Genomic DNA, 17,482 nt, shown 5'->3' with positions numbered 1-17,482 from the left:
GAGTCTCTCGATTTATTGATAGTTGTAATTTTTATTTTGTAAGCAGAAATTGTAATTTTATGGCCTATAATATGGTCAAGTGGACGTTCACTGACAACCGATATGGTAGGTCGAGTGTTTCTTCTATCACAAATAATATTTTGTGTAAATGACCGTGAGGTCTAATTTCTATATATGTACGTTTTATATTTTTTTTTTAAAAAAAAAAAATATTTTTAAGAAAAAAGAGAATAGATTCCATAGATCTTTTGAAGACTTTAATTAATAATGGGAAAGAATGGAATATAATCATATATAGTCTCTAAATGGGTCAACACCAAAAAGCAGCACAAGTCTTCTCATTCAACCATTTCTTAGATTTGAGCTCATCCCACCTGAAACAAAAACCCATAGACAAATTCACCGGAAAACATGGATTCCCAAAACGGAAGCTGCTGCCGTTGCTGCTTCAGCTTCATATTTACGATGGGTCTTACTGCTCTGTTCATGTGGTTAAGTCTACGCACATCAAACCCTTCTTGTTCAATTAAAGACATCTACATACCAACACTCAACATGACCTTAAAAGATACCAAAAACACCACCATTTACATCCACATGAGGCTCGACAATGGCAACAAAGACAAGGGTATTTACTACGACGCCGTTTCTCTCAACCTCTCTTACGTTCCCAACACCACTGACCCTCATAAGAGAACCCTCATAGACGAGACTACAATCCCTGCTTTTTATCAGGGTCACAAGAAAAAGGCCACTAAACCAGTGAATTTCTCTACTGAGGGATTTAACTGGACTGAGGTTAGGAGAGTTGTTTCGATTGATAAGAATGTGACATTCAGGTTGGATTTGGCTACGGCTGTGAGGTTTAAGATTATGGCGTGGAAAACCAAGAGGCACAAGTTGATTGTTGGGGCATATGTGAAAGTCACTGACTTGGGTCTCAAAGAAGGAAAGCCCAAGAAGGGTATTAAGCTCTCCAACAAAGGAACAAGAATTGGGTGGTGTTCTTTACAGGTTGGGATTTTACTCAATTTGTTCATCTGTATAATGCTTGGTATTTAGTGAGCTTTTTTTTTTCTTTCTTTTTTGTCTGTTTCAAGATTATTCTTTTTTAATTTCAATGGAGAAATTTTGTCAATGTGTAAAGGAAGAATCTTGGAATTCCAAATTAGGTGAGTGATTTGTACTTGATTTCTGTTGTAGGTCATTGTTGTTACAATTAGCTTTAAGTAATTCAGAGTTGTGTTCTTAGTGTATTTATTTAGTTATAATTATATATAACTGAACCAATTTTAGAAATGGAGTTTGGTGCACTTGCTTAATTTGGTCTATTTGCAGTTTTTGGATTTAGTGAAACCAATAATTATCAGTTACAGTTTCTTGTGATACTTTGGATATTTCTAGATTTGGAAAATTCCAAACTTGTTTTTTGGTAAGTTAACATCTGCAAAGTTGGATTCCTCAATTTCTTTCCAGCATCCATTGGAAATTTATCAAGTGAGAAATAAATTACCTGTCAAATAATCAATTGGGTGGCAACATTCCAACAAATCTGGGACACTTGTCAACATTGGTTGTGTTAGAAATAAAGGAGAACAATTTTGAAGGTGCCATAACAGAAGTCCATTTGGTAAAGCTTTCAAGCTTGAGTGAGCTAAAAATTTGATGATCTTCAATATCAGCTCAGAACACAAATAGTGAAATTAGATATAGTCAATTAGGTCTTGTTCCACCATGGTTTAAAAGTCAAAACAAGTCAACCAAAGTGGTTACTCAATATTTAATCAAAAAAAAAAAGTGGTACTCAATAATGCTAGTATTTCAGGGGTCAATCCAGATTGTTTTTGGCAACTCAATTTGCAACTAGACAAATTAGATGTTGCTTATTGTTTTAAGCTTCAACAATCCTTCCACCGTTGACTTGAGCTCAAACCTTTATGAGGGTCCCATACCCTTATGGTCATCCAATATTACCATATTGTAGTTGAGGGATAATCATTTTTTTGGTCCAATTCTTCCAAATATAGGTGAAGTGATGCCCTTTCTCTCAGATTGAGACATCTCCAGAAACTATCACAGGAACCATTGCCAGGTCCATCAGTAAGCTAACAGTATTGACAACCTTGGTAATCTCAAATAATTAACTCTGATGAAATTACTGATTTTCGGAATGATATCATTCTTGTACATAGTAGATGTGTCAAATAACAGTCTTTTTGGTACAATCCCCAGTTCAATAGGTTTCCTTAGTAATATCAGATTTTTGGTATTGTCAAAGAATAACTTCTTAGGTGAAATTCCATCTTCCTTAAAAAACTGCAGTGATTTTAGTTAGTCTTGATCTAAGTGAGAATAAGTGTTTTTGGAGAAATTCCAACTTGGCTAGGAGAAAAATATATGAGCTCTTTGTTGATTTTAAGCCTTAGGTCCAACTCCTTCACTGGGATCATTCCACAACTGTGTAGCCTTTCAACTTTTCACATATCGGATCTGTCACACAACAAAATTTCTGGCCAAATTTCCAAATGCATTGCAACAGGGGTGGAATGATCCCAGTGAAGGAGTTGGACCTAAGGCTTAATTAATTTTTGCAGCATTGAGGTGTTGTCTATGTTCAAGAGGGGTGGAAGAGTAAGCCAAAATAAAAAGAAATCAGCTCGATACTATATCACAATTGAAAAATACAAGTGTGTATTTTTCTAACTCTCAACAAAATCCTCCATTCCTTCTTTTTATGTATATTTTGTTCTCCTTTGACTGAAATTCATGTATAAAGAATAAATAAAATTTGATGATATGTATTGGACCAGAGAAAGTGTATAACTTGATCAAAATTTTTAAAGATACACGGCTTCTCTCTGCTCTTAGATCTTGCCAGATGAGGAAAAGCAAACAAAATGCTGTGCGCCTGCAAGTCCTGCCTCGTCCAAATGTCAACCACCGAAAATACATCACAATCATCTTCATGTTTTTGATCATATTCAGGTTAGTACATCACAATCATATTCATGTTTTCAATTAAAAGAGTAGATATGCTTTGAATATAAACAGGAAGAATGCCATGATAAATATTTCATTAGAATGCAGTGTTCAAGTGAGTGAAAATTGTTATATAGACTCACCCCGGGTGCTTGATACTTTGATACAAGTCACAACTGGTATAGTACATATACATTGGCATATGTGAAAGTCACTGACTTGGGTCTCAAAGGAGGAAAGCCCAAGAAGAGTATTAAGCTCTCCAACAAAGGAACAAGAATTGGGTGGTGTTCTTTACAGGTTGGGATTTTACTCAATTTGTTTATCTCTATATTGCTTGGTATTTAGTGAGGGTTTTTTTTTTTTTTTTTTTCCGTTCTGTTTTAAGATTATTCTTATTAATTCCAATGGCCAAATTTTGTCAATGTGTAAAGAAAGAATTTTTGGAATGCAAAATTTCTGTAGTAGTTCATTGTAACATTTAGCTTGAAGTAATTCAGAGTTGTTCTTAGTGTATTTCTTTAGTTATAATTATAAATAACTGAACCAATTTCATAAATGATGGAGTTTGGTGAACTTGCTTAATTTGGTCTATTTGCAGTTTTGTATTTAGTGAAACCAATAATTATCAATTACAGGTTCTTGTGATACTTTGGATATTTGTTGATTTGGAAAATTCCAAACTTGATTTTTTGGTAAATTTGTCAAAAACATGTACAAAATTGGAGGAAAGAATAATTAACATCTACTAATTTGGAGCCCTCAATTCCTTTCCAACATCTATTGGAAATTTGAATTTGATGATGTTTATTTGGGACTTGTGGTAATTTTTTCTTCAAAGGACCACGATGAGTTTTGTTGTTGGTTCAATAAAATTTTTATTAGAGTCGTTATCTTCAACTATAGTCAGTTTTTTTATCCCTTTATTCAACAACGATTTAACACTCACTGTTGCAGGTTTAGAATTTTTGTAAATGAGCTTCTTAGGTCACAATTATTTACATAAAATTTGGAAGAAGAAAAAAAGCAGAAGGAGAAATCATTGGGTGGAGCTTCAATGAAAGTTGGAGAACGTGGGGGCAATTTTTTGGAGAGAAAATTGATTTTAATCATGGAGAAATAATTCAAAATGAAATTGAAATGAAAAATTAAAATGAAATTTGAAAATAAAATGGAGGACATGCATATAAAATATTGGAAAATAGTTGGAGAGTTGTGTATGCAAGAGGTATTTTAGTAAATAAAATAAAAAGAAGTATAAAAGTTATATAATAAAAATTACTTTTTTGATTTTTCATGTAAATTTTTATTATTCATTCCTTATTGATTTTGCATTTTACCCTCTATGGGGGAAATTAACCCCTTACATAAATATAAATAAACATGTATGAATATTGATAATGAGAGACAAAAAAAAAATGAAAGAATAAGTGCTATTTTTTTTTTCTTATTATTATTTTGATATAACATTGTACAATATTAAACTTAGTTCACAACTCTTATCATGTCCTTACAATATCCAAGTTGTAAAAGGGTTTCAACTTGTAATAAAATCTAGTTCAGTTCAAGCTCATTAAGCAGCAAAAGAACTGGACAAAGTGTCTATAAGTTCAACATATATAACTGTCAAAAAAAAAAAAAAAAAACCAAGATAAACAAATTCCCACTCTATGATCATATTAGCTAATCTGTTCACCTATCAAGTCCAATCCCATAACAAGAAAAGATAATCCCTGAAAAAGCAAGAAGTAAAAATGGACTCCATGAGCAGATAATAGGCTTCTAGCTGAGGCAGTGAGTAAAAGAAAAGCAAGAACAAGTTCCTTCTTGTAAAGTTTGTTGGTCTTGTTCTTGGAAGGCACTTCAATTTTAACTTCTTGTTCTTTGAGTTTACTTAGAAGTTCTAAACCGGATTCTGAATATCTCCTAAAAATCTTTTCTTCATTGGAAGATTTTGATTCCCTTTCTGCAAGTGCCAACAAGTCTGATTCAGATGATCTTCCTGTCTTCTTTGTAACCACCCATTCGTAGGCGCTCCCGAGTTGAAATAGGCCTGATACCATGGCATTGAACTTTGTCACTGACATTGTGTTCTCAAACAGAAGGTATGGGACCAAGAAAGGGAATGATTTAGGTGCTGGTAGAATGTTGAGAAATGACATGAAAATGGGGACATAACAGATTACCCAAAGAGGTAATTCAGCTTCAGGGATGAACATGGTTAATGGGAGAATGATACAGAACAATGTGAATGAGTAAAAGGGTAGAATTAGCTTCCTTAGAAGAAAGAATAGGAATATCAAGTTGGCCTTCTTCCACATTGATATCTGCACAAAAATAAAAATCAATAAGTATTTTTTCATCAATATTTACAATTGAGAATCATTATCACAGGTATCAGTGTGGAAGAAAAATATGATGAGGTTAAGAACCTTGGAAGTTATGATGGAAGGAAGGCATAATCTGAAGAGCTGCATTGGACCCGAATGCCATCTATGCTGCTGTTTCTTGTAAGCTTCATAAGACTCTGGAACTTCACATATTACTTTGACATCATTAAGGAAGACAAATTTCCATCCATTAAGATGAGCTCGAACCGCGATATCCATGTCTTCAACGGTTGTCCTCTCAAGCCAACCACCTGATTCTTCTAAGGCCTTAATTCTCCAAACTCCTGCAGTTCCATTGAACCCAAAGAAGTTGAGAAACACACCATTCACTTGCTGCTCAACTTCAAAATGGAAGCACAGGTTGATGTTCTGTAGCCTTGTGAGTAAATTCTCATCCTTGTTAATGAAAGACCACCTAGCTTGAACAAGTCCCACATCAGGCTTTCCCTGCATATTTTTTTTAGGACATGTTATATAATTGATCAAATTAATAAACATAAAAAATCACTTTCTCCAATTGGGTTTCTTATGAATAATCACCTTGAAGTGAGGAACAGTTTGTTTAAGAAAATCAGAATTGGGTTGGAAGTCTGCATCGAAAATGGCTACGAATTCATAGTCCTTGACATAATCACATGACATTGCTGATTTAAGGTTGCCAGCTTTGTAACCAGTTCTAATCAATCTATGTCTGTACACAATATTGACACCTTTCTGGCTCCATGAAGAGACTTCATCTTTGATTAAAAGCTGTACTGTTCCATCACTAGAATCGTCTAATACTTGTATTAGAATCCTATCTTTTGGCCAATCCAACTGACAAACTGCTGCAATGGATTGTGCATACACCTATATACATTCATACAAAGCAAAGCAATATGAGATTAAGTTCAAAGATTGAATTCAGTGAAATCATTTTGGTATGTTTACTTACCTCTCTTTCATTGCACATTGGAATCTGAACAAGGACTTTTGGGAAACTTGCAGGGTCCTCAGTGTCATAAACATTTGGCTCTATTGTAGGCTTTAATTTCTTGTACTTGATCCAAAAACATCCAAAACACAAAACTAAACGATCAAGAGATTGAATCAAGAATAGTACAGTACAGAATCTTGAGAGCATGATCACAACAGGAGCAATATAATCAGCCCTGAATGAAAGCCATGCCATATAAGTCCATTGCACAAGACCTTGAACTTCCCATGGTTGAATCAGATTTAAATTCCAGCTCTTGAAATGAGCAACTAATTCAATAACCAAAGCAACAATTGACAAAGCAAGAAAAGCTTTGATGAATCTGTAGAGCTTTCCTCTGGTTTTAGGCTCATCATCATTATTTAAGTCAGACAAAGCAATCCTTTTCTTGGCTGCAACAAACATGGTCTTAGAAGCCATGGTCATCCATGAAAGACAAGCTAGAGTTCTTTGAACTTTGAGAAGAAAAACCCATGTGAGTTGCTTTGGACTAACTGCTTTTTGCTTCTCAAGAAACAAAGATGATTCCATACCAGTCACTCCTAACACAGACTTCATAGGTTTCTCAACTGTCACTACAACTGTATTATTTGGAGCCATTTGAGAGAGAATCCACTTGAAGAAATAGTAAGAAAAATCAACACCCAGATCAGAAAAATGACCTGAGACTGAAGAAGTAGTGGAGTGAGCAGAACACTCAGCTCTGAGATTTGTATGCCATTGTTGTTAGAATGAGAGAAAGTACTACTCAAAGGGGGTCAAATTTTATATAATTTCTTATGAAATCTAGATCTTTGAGTGAAGTTTGAGAATTGGGAATCTAAGTCAAACTGAGAGAGAGAGAGAGCTTGAACTCACACTCTCCTAACTTTCCTATCAACTATAAATAAAGGAGAAGAGAAGAGTGTTACTTTTGGTAACACTTTTTCATGTGTGGTAAGTTTAGTTCTATTATTATACCTTTCTTATTTTTGATCAAACTTATTATACCTTTCTTAATGATCCAATAATCAAGTGGAATAATCAACTTTAAAGCTGTACAAACTTAACCTTTTTCTTTCAAATAATGGGGACCACTTGGTGCAAATCCTTTCCTAATCCCTTTGATAGTTTTGACAATACTGGAACTACGTGTTAATTATAAGGGTCTTATGAGTTATCGGTATGCACTTCAAGGGTTCTCATCTCATTAAGAATGGCACTGTCACAGCAAGCTAGCCTTCCAAAGAATCAAACACAATCTCTGCCAGTGAAAGATAGTGGTGGAATTCGAACCCTGACCCGATACTAGTAAAGGCATCCCGACACAAACTTAACCTTGATTAGTTTGAGTTAGACTTTTATTTAGTACGTACTAATCTTGAGTTAAAATTTAAAAAAGATACAACTAAACTACAGCCAATTTACAAGTAGTAACCCCACAAAATGTACTTCTTGTCTGCTATTTTGGGCACCATGCATTACATCAATGGTTTTTTTTTTCCCTCTTTATCATCATTATGGGTTAAACTAGACTAATTCCTTTTTTCATAATATAATTTCCCATTAACTTAAATGAGATCTACTTCTTTTATATACATTTATTTTAAAAAATATATATAGATATTTTTTTATTTTAGCTGTCACCTTGAAAGATTTTTAAGCATTTGAAAATATTCAATAGAATGACAATATCTAGCTGGTTCCATTTTTTAATAATATATATAAATATTTTTACCAAGAAGAAAAGAAAAATAAAATAAAATAGAAGATTGTGTCTTTTTTACACTAATAGCCAAACACTTGGTATTTGAAGTTTGTGGATACCAAAACTTTCTAAGAATGTATAAAAGAGAAGAGAGTGACCATACAATATTTCCAGACAAAGCATGTTATTATATTCTGATAATAAATATTTAATTTTTCTGTACTCTGAGTCTGACCATCAATCTGTAATGTATCATTATATATCAAGATATTGATATGAAAAAACTGCACTGAAACTTATTATTTAAGTCATTTTTCTTAACTTAAGATATAAATATAAGCAGAGTCAAACAAAGCCCATATTATTAATTATCAAAAGAAAATTTAATTTTAGCTTGAAACATCATTAAAGAAGAGTAGTTATGGTAGCTACTACTATTATCTTTAATCCTAATTATTCCTTTTTACACCTTCTGCTTCTTCTGGGTATATTCCTTTTCTTTAACTCTAAAACCACAAATCATTTTTTTACATCCATGCCAATCAATTTTTTTAAAGGGTATTTTTTGGTTCCACATTACTATAAGGTATCACTGGTATCTGGCATCATTTAGAATTTGTGTTTTTCGATTAGTTAGTGATATTTTATAAAAATTAATACATTAAATTATATTAAATCTAATTAACTCTTAATTATATCAAAAATAATATGATAAGTTAAAGGGTACTAAGTAATACTAGTACCTTTTAGTATTTCTCTTATTGGACACCAGTAATACTTAGCACTTAGGTGACATATTACGATTAATTAACAAAATTATTATATTAAATTATATTTAATTTCACTCGATATTACAATTGCTATATTTAGACTTTACCTTCCACAACCAACATAATCAATTTTATCCTTTATTTATTGGTTATTATTCTTACATGTAAAGAAGGGTACTTTTTTTTTACATGAAAAACAAAAAAACTAGATCATAAATTTAACTCAAATTTAATACAAAAGACTATAAAGAGATAGATCTGACAAAAATGGGTCCATGTAAGCCATGTTGACAGTTCCACACTAATAAGTATGTAAGACACCATTATTGGTTTAGTTGAGCAAGCATGCATATCTCCGTGACCATAATCACATACTACCCGGGAAAATCTTCTCTTCTCCACTTATTGAAATCTCACCATTATTTTCTTAAAAAAATACTAATATTTATTTTTCTTGTGACAACATTTATGATCTTAGAATATGCACCTACTAATATTTATATATATATATATACACACTTTATACAATCTTTCTTGATATGATTCATTCACTCACTCACTCACTATCACTACTGAGAATTAAGATTCTGAAATCTTAAGGTTAACATTTATGCATGTAATTTGCAAATTTGAGTTGTTTTCACTCCTTTTCCTTGAAAAACCAAACCAAATTAAAGACCACTTATTATGAAGAGAGAGAGAGAGAGAGAGAGAAAGAGAAAGACTATGTGGTCAAACTTAAACAATCTTAAGCCCTTAATGTGTGGAAGTTCAATAAATGTAGAAGCCCTGAATAGTTGAGTCAGTTATTTCAGTTATTTTTTTACAGCAAAAGAGTATACATTTTCACTAAACTATAAACAATTCATTAGAAGAAAGAAACTTCTGTGTGGGTTCAGGGTAATATATATACTAGTGCATCTATATAATGATACAGATGTATAGCAACATTAAAAAATTGGTTTTATGTTCTAAACACTTTAATGTTTGTGTCTGTGAATTAAATGTGTCCAGGTAGAAGGGAAAACGTTTTTATCTTCCTATGATTACAAGACACCAGAACATGGCTGTCATGAAAGTGACCTTTTAGAATAATAAGGCTACTTCAATTTTATTCACATACTACTTCTCATTTTGGTGTAACCAAAAATCAAAGCTTTTTTAGTTTTACCATTATATATACATATTATTCCACTATATTGGATAGTTAGTCTCTTGTTTTATATATCTGCAATTTTCAAGAAACATGCTGCCCTTAACCTGTCAACCAAAATAGTACAAATTTCAATAATTCCAAGTTTTATCTTTTACATTGGCTCAAAAGGGTATTGATTATGGACATTGGATAAGAAGGAATAGTATTAGTCAGAAGAGAAATGAGAAAAGGCATTATTGCATAGCATTTTTTGGTATTATATTGTTATTGGTACAATTAAGTATAGATTTTCATATAACTTAAGGTAATAAGTTTTAAAAAATATCGCTAACTAATCGTAAAGTATCACCTCTAGGTACTAGGCACCACTAGTACTCAATAACAATGCTCGTAAGAGAAATGCTAAAAGATACTAGTGGTGTCTAGCACCTTCTAAGATGTGATATCGATATTAGTACAATTAATTATCAGGTCCTACATGATTTAATGTAATAACTTTTATAGAAAATCACTAACTAATCGCAAGACGTCACTTCTAGGTAGTGCTGACACTATTGGTGTCCAAAAACAATACTTTATTCGTAAATAGAGAAAGGCTAAAAGATATTGCCGGTGTCTAATACCCTACCAAGTATAATATCACTATTGGTACAATTAAACATCAAGTCTCATATAATTTAATATAATAATTTAAAAAAATTATTATTAACTAATCAGAAGAAGTGACTTTCTTCATGATACCTAAGAACAATGTGGTATTAGTAATCACATATAAGAAAAGGGATAAGAAGTTTGTCACTTTCTCAAGAAAATGAAATGAAGAAATGGTGTTTTGTAGTGTGAGTAATATCTTATTTGTGTAATGGGTGATGTGTCCTATCAACCAAGCAGTGAAACCCCAAAGCCCCAACCAGCCAAGTCCAACTATTAGCTGAGGATATGCCAGATTATATGCATCTCAAGAGTGATTTTGTCTTGGGTGTTGGCAGAGTCACATGTGAGACCACACTAATCTGCATTACAACTCTACAAGTCCCCATGTGACCAGCTACTCTGGCCACCATGGATGTAGTATGCACACATCAATTTTTCATTATAAAAATATCATTTTTGAATTTTCAGTACATAACATACTATATGTTTTCATTTTGTTATTGGTCAATATGAACATTTTTATAACACATGCTATTGTTTTTATATCTCTTTAATATTTACATAGTTAAGATACCTTCCCAATGAATTTCTAGTTGTTTATTAATTTGATTCTGAACTTAAAGCCTTTATCTTTGTTTCCCTAGAGAATGAGTACTCCCAAGTCCCAAAAATATGTTATAAATTAAGGTAATTATATATCCCAAAAGTTTTATTTGACAATTATGGTATCATGTTTAGAAACCACTTTAATGAAAAAAAGGTCAAATTTGTTAGGATTACCTTAGACTTTTTAGAAGCAACTCATGTGCAAATCCATAAGAAATTTCCTAACAACTCTTATCATTTTATATGAAACTCTATTTAGTATTATATATATATTAGTCAAAAGTAAAAGTACTTGAAGGGGGTCTCAAATGACATTAAATAATGATTAATTGAATTTTGGCTTTATTTCCATGTCTAATAAGGAGGACTTCTGCAAAAATTAATGGACTTAAGAAAATGTTTTGTTTTTATCTAAAAAATAAAAAAATAGATTTGTTTGCAAATGACATTCATATTGCATGATAAAGTGGCCTTTTTAGGATGTTATATTCTTAATAATAACAAGATTATTCAAAGAATAAATTTGAGAGGACAATAAGCTAAGTGACACTTAATTTGCCATTTTCTATTCTAACTTTAGTTTAGTGATCAATCTATGCAATATGTTCCACCTCCATACCAAGTTATCATACCATTGTTTTCACATAATGTAGTTAAGAGAAAGGAAAAACAAAAACAAAAAGAAGAAATAAGGTGAAAATTTAATATTTGATTTATTTCTGATTTATTATGTGAATTATTTGTTAGCAAAAACAAATGAATTATTATTAAGAGGACCTACTCATTGGGCCACTACATTACACCAAGAACCATATCTACCCAACATCATCTATCCATCCAAACCTCAATAAAGGGTATCATTATCCCCCTTTCTTTCTTTTTATTATTATTTTTCTTTAAATAAAAAATTCTTTTACACATATTCAGGTGGATAACCATTATTGATTGAATAAGTTCATAATTGATACATGGGTAAATCTGATGAAGTTTGTCACTTGGGATGAAATCCTTTCATTTTCTGTTTTTCCAGAGATGATTTATAATGACCCATATCATTGATTCACTTGCCGACACAATAGTAAAAAAATGACACATAACACAATTATTAGTGAGGACTATCATTACTCTAATTATCAAACTAAACGAGCAGCAACACGAACTACGTAATTTTTGTAAGATCTCCCTAGTTAATTAAAAAGTGTTTCTATCACTCTGGAACGGTTTAAATTCCCTAGACTAGTGTCACAACTAGACTAACTAACTAATTAGACAATTACAACTAGTGTTCATGAGAATGTGAGAGTGTCTAACATGTTTGTTTACAAAGCCCTAGCTTGTCTTTTTGGTGAAACGTCTAATTTTTGTATTTTAATTTTTCACAAAATTGGACCAAAGATTTTAATGCAAAATGGACCATGATTTGACTTTACCTTTATGGTGTTGTATGTATCAGCTATTTATAAGCTGTCTGTCTAACCTATATACTTGATGTGTGTATATAGTATATTTACTTATCCATATATTTATGTATAAATTGTTCTTCTTCTTTATATAGTTTCTTTCTTTATAATTAAAACTCCAACACCATTGTGATGATTGATTATATAGGTATGTGAACTAAGAGGTCATTTTTATTGTATACATGTTTCATTCCAAATATTAGATTATTGTTGAAATTTACATATGATTCTTGATGGGAAGTTTGGCTTTGACAAGAAAGATATCATATGACATTAAGGACTTCCAATTCATGAAGAGCTCTTCTCGGAAGAGTATAAACATATAGTGCATGTTTGGCATTATAACTAAAAAACTGTTTTTTGTTTTTAAAAATAGAAAATTGTTTTTTGGAAACAATTTGGCTTGTTTGACTTTGTTTTTTGAAAACTGTTTTTTAGAAAACAAAGTTACAAAAAACAAGAATTTTAAAAACAACAAAATTTTGTTTTCTGTTTTAAAAACCAATTCACTTTTAGTCAATATTGTTTTTAAAAAACACTAACCAAACATGACTTGTTTTTAAAAACTTCAAAAACTATTTTTTGTTCTCATTTCTAAAAATAATTTTTTGAAAACAAAAAACAAAAAACAATACCAAACATGCTCATAAAGTCTTAGGGATGTAGATCCGTCATTTGGTTAGATTATAATATATTTTTACTAACTCAATATAAATGGTAGGTTGTAAATATTTAATTGTAATCTGTTTAATAATAATAAAGAAAAAAAAGATTTAACCTACCCAATAATTTTGTTGGTTTGGTCAGATTAACCTGTTCAAATTAATCTTTATTTTTTATTTTTTTGTTATAGTTTAAATTAATGTTAAAAACTTAAACATAAGACAAATATAAATTGAATAGCATTAAAGTATTAAACAACATTCTTCAAAATTAAAAAAATATATATTCATGTGTAAATTTTAAAATTTAATTTTAATTCAAATGAGTAATTGATGTAGCCGAATCACCCACTCTTTATAATTGTGTAAAGAATTTGCTTTTGTTGGATCTTTTTCCATAACTTTAGTTGCTGAGTCAGTTTTCAAATTTTTTTTTTTTGTATGAGATCTAAAGAGAGTTGAGCTCTTCCCATTTTTTACTTATATTATAGGTTTAGGGTAAATCTTTAAAGAGTAACCCTCAACATGTTGGGATTTCAGAGCTACGAAATGGATAGAAACTTTTGGTTACATAAAAAAAAAATAAAGTTGTTATAATGAAAAAGGCGGCCTTCACTGCCCAAAAAATGCCTACACGAGTTGCAACATTCATTGGGCAATGTTGCGGCCCACTACACTTAAATGGGCAAGAGATTTTTGATTGGAAAATTTACATGGTATATTAACTTTTGTCATTTTTTTACAAAAATACTGCCAGACGGTATTTTTTACTTTTTTACTGTGTTTTTTTATAAGTTTCATACTGCAATATACTGTGTTAAGTTTCACTGGTGTTCTACTAGTGTTTTACTAGTGTTCTAATGTTGTTTTGAGTTATATTGCTATGTGTTTTACTGGTGTTTTATAAAAACACAGTATTTTTGAAAAAATTTCCGTGTGACAGTATTTTTGTAAAAATTAACCCAAATTTCAGTATTTTTGTAAGTTTCCCTTTTTGATTTTGCATACACGGGCCGCGATATGCATTAGCCAATTCCGTGGCCCGCTAAGGCAGTTAGGCACTTATGAGGGTTTTTAAACCCTAATTTTGAAGGAAGAATCCACTATGCGTGTAACAATCTAGATAGGCTTTGTTTATGGTTTAAAGCCCAGTGATCTAACTTAATGGGCTTATACTGCTGGCAAGCTTTCTATACTAAGTTCACACTTGGCCCATTTTCTCACCATTAATTATCAAAAAAAGCACTTTGAATTAAAACTTACACAAAACTAAACATTTAGTACAATTGGAAAACATGTACAAATCATACATAAACTTCTAATAAGCATCATTTGAAACATCTTTTGAAAAAGCTAAAAATTATTTTTAAAAAAAAAACTATAATAAAAATATGTTTGGTAAGTAATTAAAAAATAACTTTTGAATAATTTATAGAGAAATTACAATTAAAAGCTGTGATAGTAAGTAGTCTCCTGATCCGTAAGAAAAAATACCGAGTAAGTTGTGCAATCCCACATTGCTTGGAGAAAATCAAGTATGATGATTCTGAGACTGTGTAGGTATGGAACTATACATTTGAAGAGGACTTAAATAGATTGATTAGTACTACTTATATCAACAAGATGCATCTTCTTTTATGATAGCTCATCATGAAAGAACTCTACGGTTAAGTGTGCTTGACCTGAGGTAATTTCAGTATGGGTGACCTTCTGAGAAAGCGGGTGAGTGAAGACAAAGCATGCTGAAAAGACTCGCGTGCTGGTACAATCTAATTTTTAGAAAAAAAATATTTTAATTAAAAGACTATAATAAATTTATTTGTACAAAAACTATATTTACTTATTTATTTTATGATATATTAGAAAAAAAAATTAAAAAAAAAATTAATTATAATTAAATATATTATTTTCTAAAAAAATATTTTACATTTTATTTTAGCATCAACAAATCACATTTTAAAATTTTTCTTATATACTTGAGTTTCTTATTTTTTTTTTATATTTGATAAAATATAATATAAAAGTATTTCATTTTATTTTTATCAAATGCATATAAATTTATATATTGACAAAAAAAAAATAAAAATATATAAAAAATAAAAAATTTATATAAAGTAAGTTTTTATATATTTGTGATTATAATAAATTAGATTATATCATTATCATTATCATTGTAATATATTTTCACAACTCACAATAGAGCATTCTCAATAAAAGAGGTAAAATTAGGGATGACAATCATACCCGTGAATTTGAGTACCCGCCCCAAATGAGGTGGGGAGCGGGTATGGATTTAAATATTCGAGTCGGAAACAGAGTGAGGGCGGGGGAATAGATACCTGCCCCAATATGATATATGTATATATTTAAATTTTAAAATCATAACTACTATAATTCAAATAATTTTATGCTTTAAGTTTTTTATTGATTATACTCCATTTTTTTTATTATACACAATCATAACTTCATGTTTTGAAAAGTACTTAAGTTATAGTAAACTACAAAAATTCCACCTAAATACCTACAAAAGTTCAACATCTAGCCACAAATATCTCTTTAAACTAATTTGTCACATCAGCATCTAAAATGGAAAAATAAATTTGACTAAAAAATCAAAGGTGGGCAATCTACTTCATATATTCTTATGGGCTTTAATAAAAATGACATAATACGAATAGTCAAGACTCAAAAGCAAAACTAAATGACCTCTTCTTAAATTGGGCCCATAGTCAAGCCCATAGAAAAAGAAGGCATTATTCAAATTTTATTGAAAAAAAGTACATAATGGGGTTGTTTGATTGTGAAAAGTATGTTGTCTACATTTTTTTGATTGAAATCTACATCTAAACAAGTATCAAACACAAAAGGCAATGCCGTGTCTACCACTTCACTTATATAAATATATATATATATATATATATATATTTTTATATATATATAAAATGTCAAGATCTATCATTTTCAAACTCTCACTCATCTACCTTATTATTTCAAACACGCACCTTTTAGTTATTATATTTTCTTTTTTCAACAAAAACAGTGAGAGATCCCAAGACATGAAACGTGTTAGTAAACTTAACATAGTGATTTTTGATTCATGACTCAAGATTGGCCCCCACTTAAAACTAAAGTTATGTTGCAATTATTATTATGATTATTTTCTTTTGTTATTGTTTAGTAGTGTATATATTTGTTTATGTTCCCCTACAACATAATCATACTTATTTGCAAAAATTTGTTGGTCTATAGCATCATCATAGTCATCACCATCATGAAACTTGCCAAAATTTATTGACTTTATTACCCTTTATTATTCTAAAGATTTTGAGTCTTATTCCCTAAGGAAAGTGGTTTTATTGGGATACAAAATACAATAAGAAGAAAACCAATCTTATTTGTGGACCATTTGTTGGGTCAACACAATCTCTAATCTATTCTCTACCATAGAAGTAAATTTTTAACTATTAAGGTTGAACCAGAACCAAATTTTGAGTCTTATCTCTTAAATGGAGAAAGACAAACCACTATTAGTGTATATATTGTTTATTCTTTTCTCCTTTTTTAAAAATGCCATAATTTTTTAATATTTTTTTTATGTCAATGGTCTTGAAATTGATTTAATAGTTTATGCTCTTAATGGACAAAACCCATGTTGCACATCAATTCTAAGATTACTTTTTTAAGTGTAGAAAATTAAAAAAAAAACCATGACTTTTTTTTTTCATAGCCTGGCCAGGCCAATGTGACACTTATCTAATTGGACAAAATTTACTGAAACTGAAAGAAATTCGGTTTGGGCCGGCCTCCAGATTCTGAAACATGCTGACCTAAATATAAATAGAGAAAATTAAGTAAAATTTTTACACTTTACCTTCAAATATTTTGTTATATTTTTACAGAATTCTATAGTATTCTATAAAGACACACCCACACAAAAAAAAAAAAAACTAAAAATTCATAACAAAACAATATAAAAATAATAAAATAACAAGAGTACAATATAAAAATATAATAAAATATCATATTATAAGTAAATAAAATTTTAAAAACTGTAAAAATAATTAAAATTCCGTACAATCGTATTTTTATATTTTTTTTCTTAAAATAATCCCTAATATATAAGTTAGGTGTAAGAGAAAATA

General features: G+C 30.4%; 2 protein-coding genes across 6 annotated transcripts; one reads left to right on the top strand and one right to left on the bottom strand.

Moving 5' to 3' along the window:
* The first annotated feature begins 292 nt into the window (after nucleotides 1-292).
* Nucleotides 293-4,903, top strand: LOC115699529 (protein NDR1). Of its 5 annotated transcripts, none has more exons than XM_030626992.2 (3): nucleotides 293-1,014; nucleotides 2,869-2,985; nucleotides 3,088-4,903. In XM_030626992.2, the coding sequence occupies exons 1-3, from the start codon at nucleotides 412-414 to the stop codon at nucleotides 3,100-3,102; spliced, it is 735 nt and encodes a 244-aa protein (XP_030482852.2). In that variant the 5' UTR covers nucleotides 293-411; the 3' UTR covers nucleotides 3,103-4,903. The 5 variants fall into 5 exon arrangements, 4 of the variants coding, with proteins under 4 accessions (XP_030482852.2, XP_030482851.2, XP_060958165.1 ...); XM_030626991.2 differs by having other exon boundaries at nucleotides 3,081-4,903; XR_009683928.1 differs by lacking the exon at nucleotides 3,088-4,903 and adding an exon at nucleotides 2,595-2,687 and having other exon boundaries at nucleotides 295-1,014; nucleotides 2,869-2,977.
* Nucleotides 4,399-7,298, bottom strand: LOC115699523 (xyloglucan glycosyltransferase 4). The gene is made up of 4 exons (XM_030626981.2): nucleotides 6,304-7,298; nucleotides 5,910-6,218; nucleotides 5,412-5,816; nucleotides 4,399-5,306 (listed from the first exon to the last, which is right to left on the bottom strand). The coding sequence occupies exons 1-4, from the start codon at nucleotides 6,943-6,945 to the stop codon at nucleotides 4,659-4,661; spliced, it is 2,004 nt and encodes a 667-aa protein (XP_030482841.2). The 5' UTR covers nucleotides 6,946-7,298; the 3' UTR covers nucleotides 4,399-4,658.
* Between the last annotated feature and the right edge of the window lie 10,184 nt (nucleotides 7,299-17,482).

This window comes from Cannabis sativa, chromosome 8 (genome assembly GCF_029168945.1).
Source record: "Cannabis sativa cultivar Pink pepper isolate KNU-18-1 chromosome 8, ASM2916894v1, whole genome shotgun sequence".
Taxonomy (NCBI): Eukaryota; Viridiplantae; Streptophyta; class Magnoliopsida; order Rosales; family Cannabaceae; genus Cannabis; species Cannabis sativa.
The sequence above is the reverse complement of the archived record's forward strand: the minus strand, read 5'-3'. Positions and strand labels throughout refer to the sequence as shown.

Coding starts and splice junctions, on each gene's coding strand:
- LOC115699529 (XM_030626991.2), top strand. CDS start 412: ATGGATTCCCAAAACGGAAGCTGCTGCCGTTGCTGCTTCAGCTTCATA. Junction 1,015..2,868: donor TTGGGTGGTGTTCTTTACAG/GTTGGGATTTTA, acceptor CTCTGCTCTTAG/ATCTTGCCAGATGAGGAAAA.
- LOC115699523 (XM_030626981.2), bottom strand. CDS start 6,945: ATGGCTCCAAATAATACAGTTGTAGTGACAGTTGAGAAACCTATGAAG. Junction 6,219..6,303: donor CAATGTGCAATGAAAGAGAG/GTAAGTAAACAT, acceptor GAATGTATATAG/GTGTATGCACAATCCATTGC. Junction 5,307..5,411: donor CTTCCATCATAACTTCCAAG/GTTCTTAACCTC, acceptor ATTTTTGTGCAG/ATATCAATGTGGAAGAAGGC.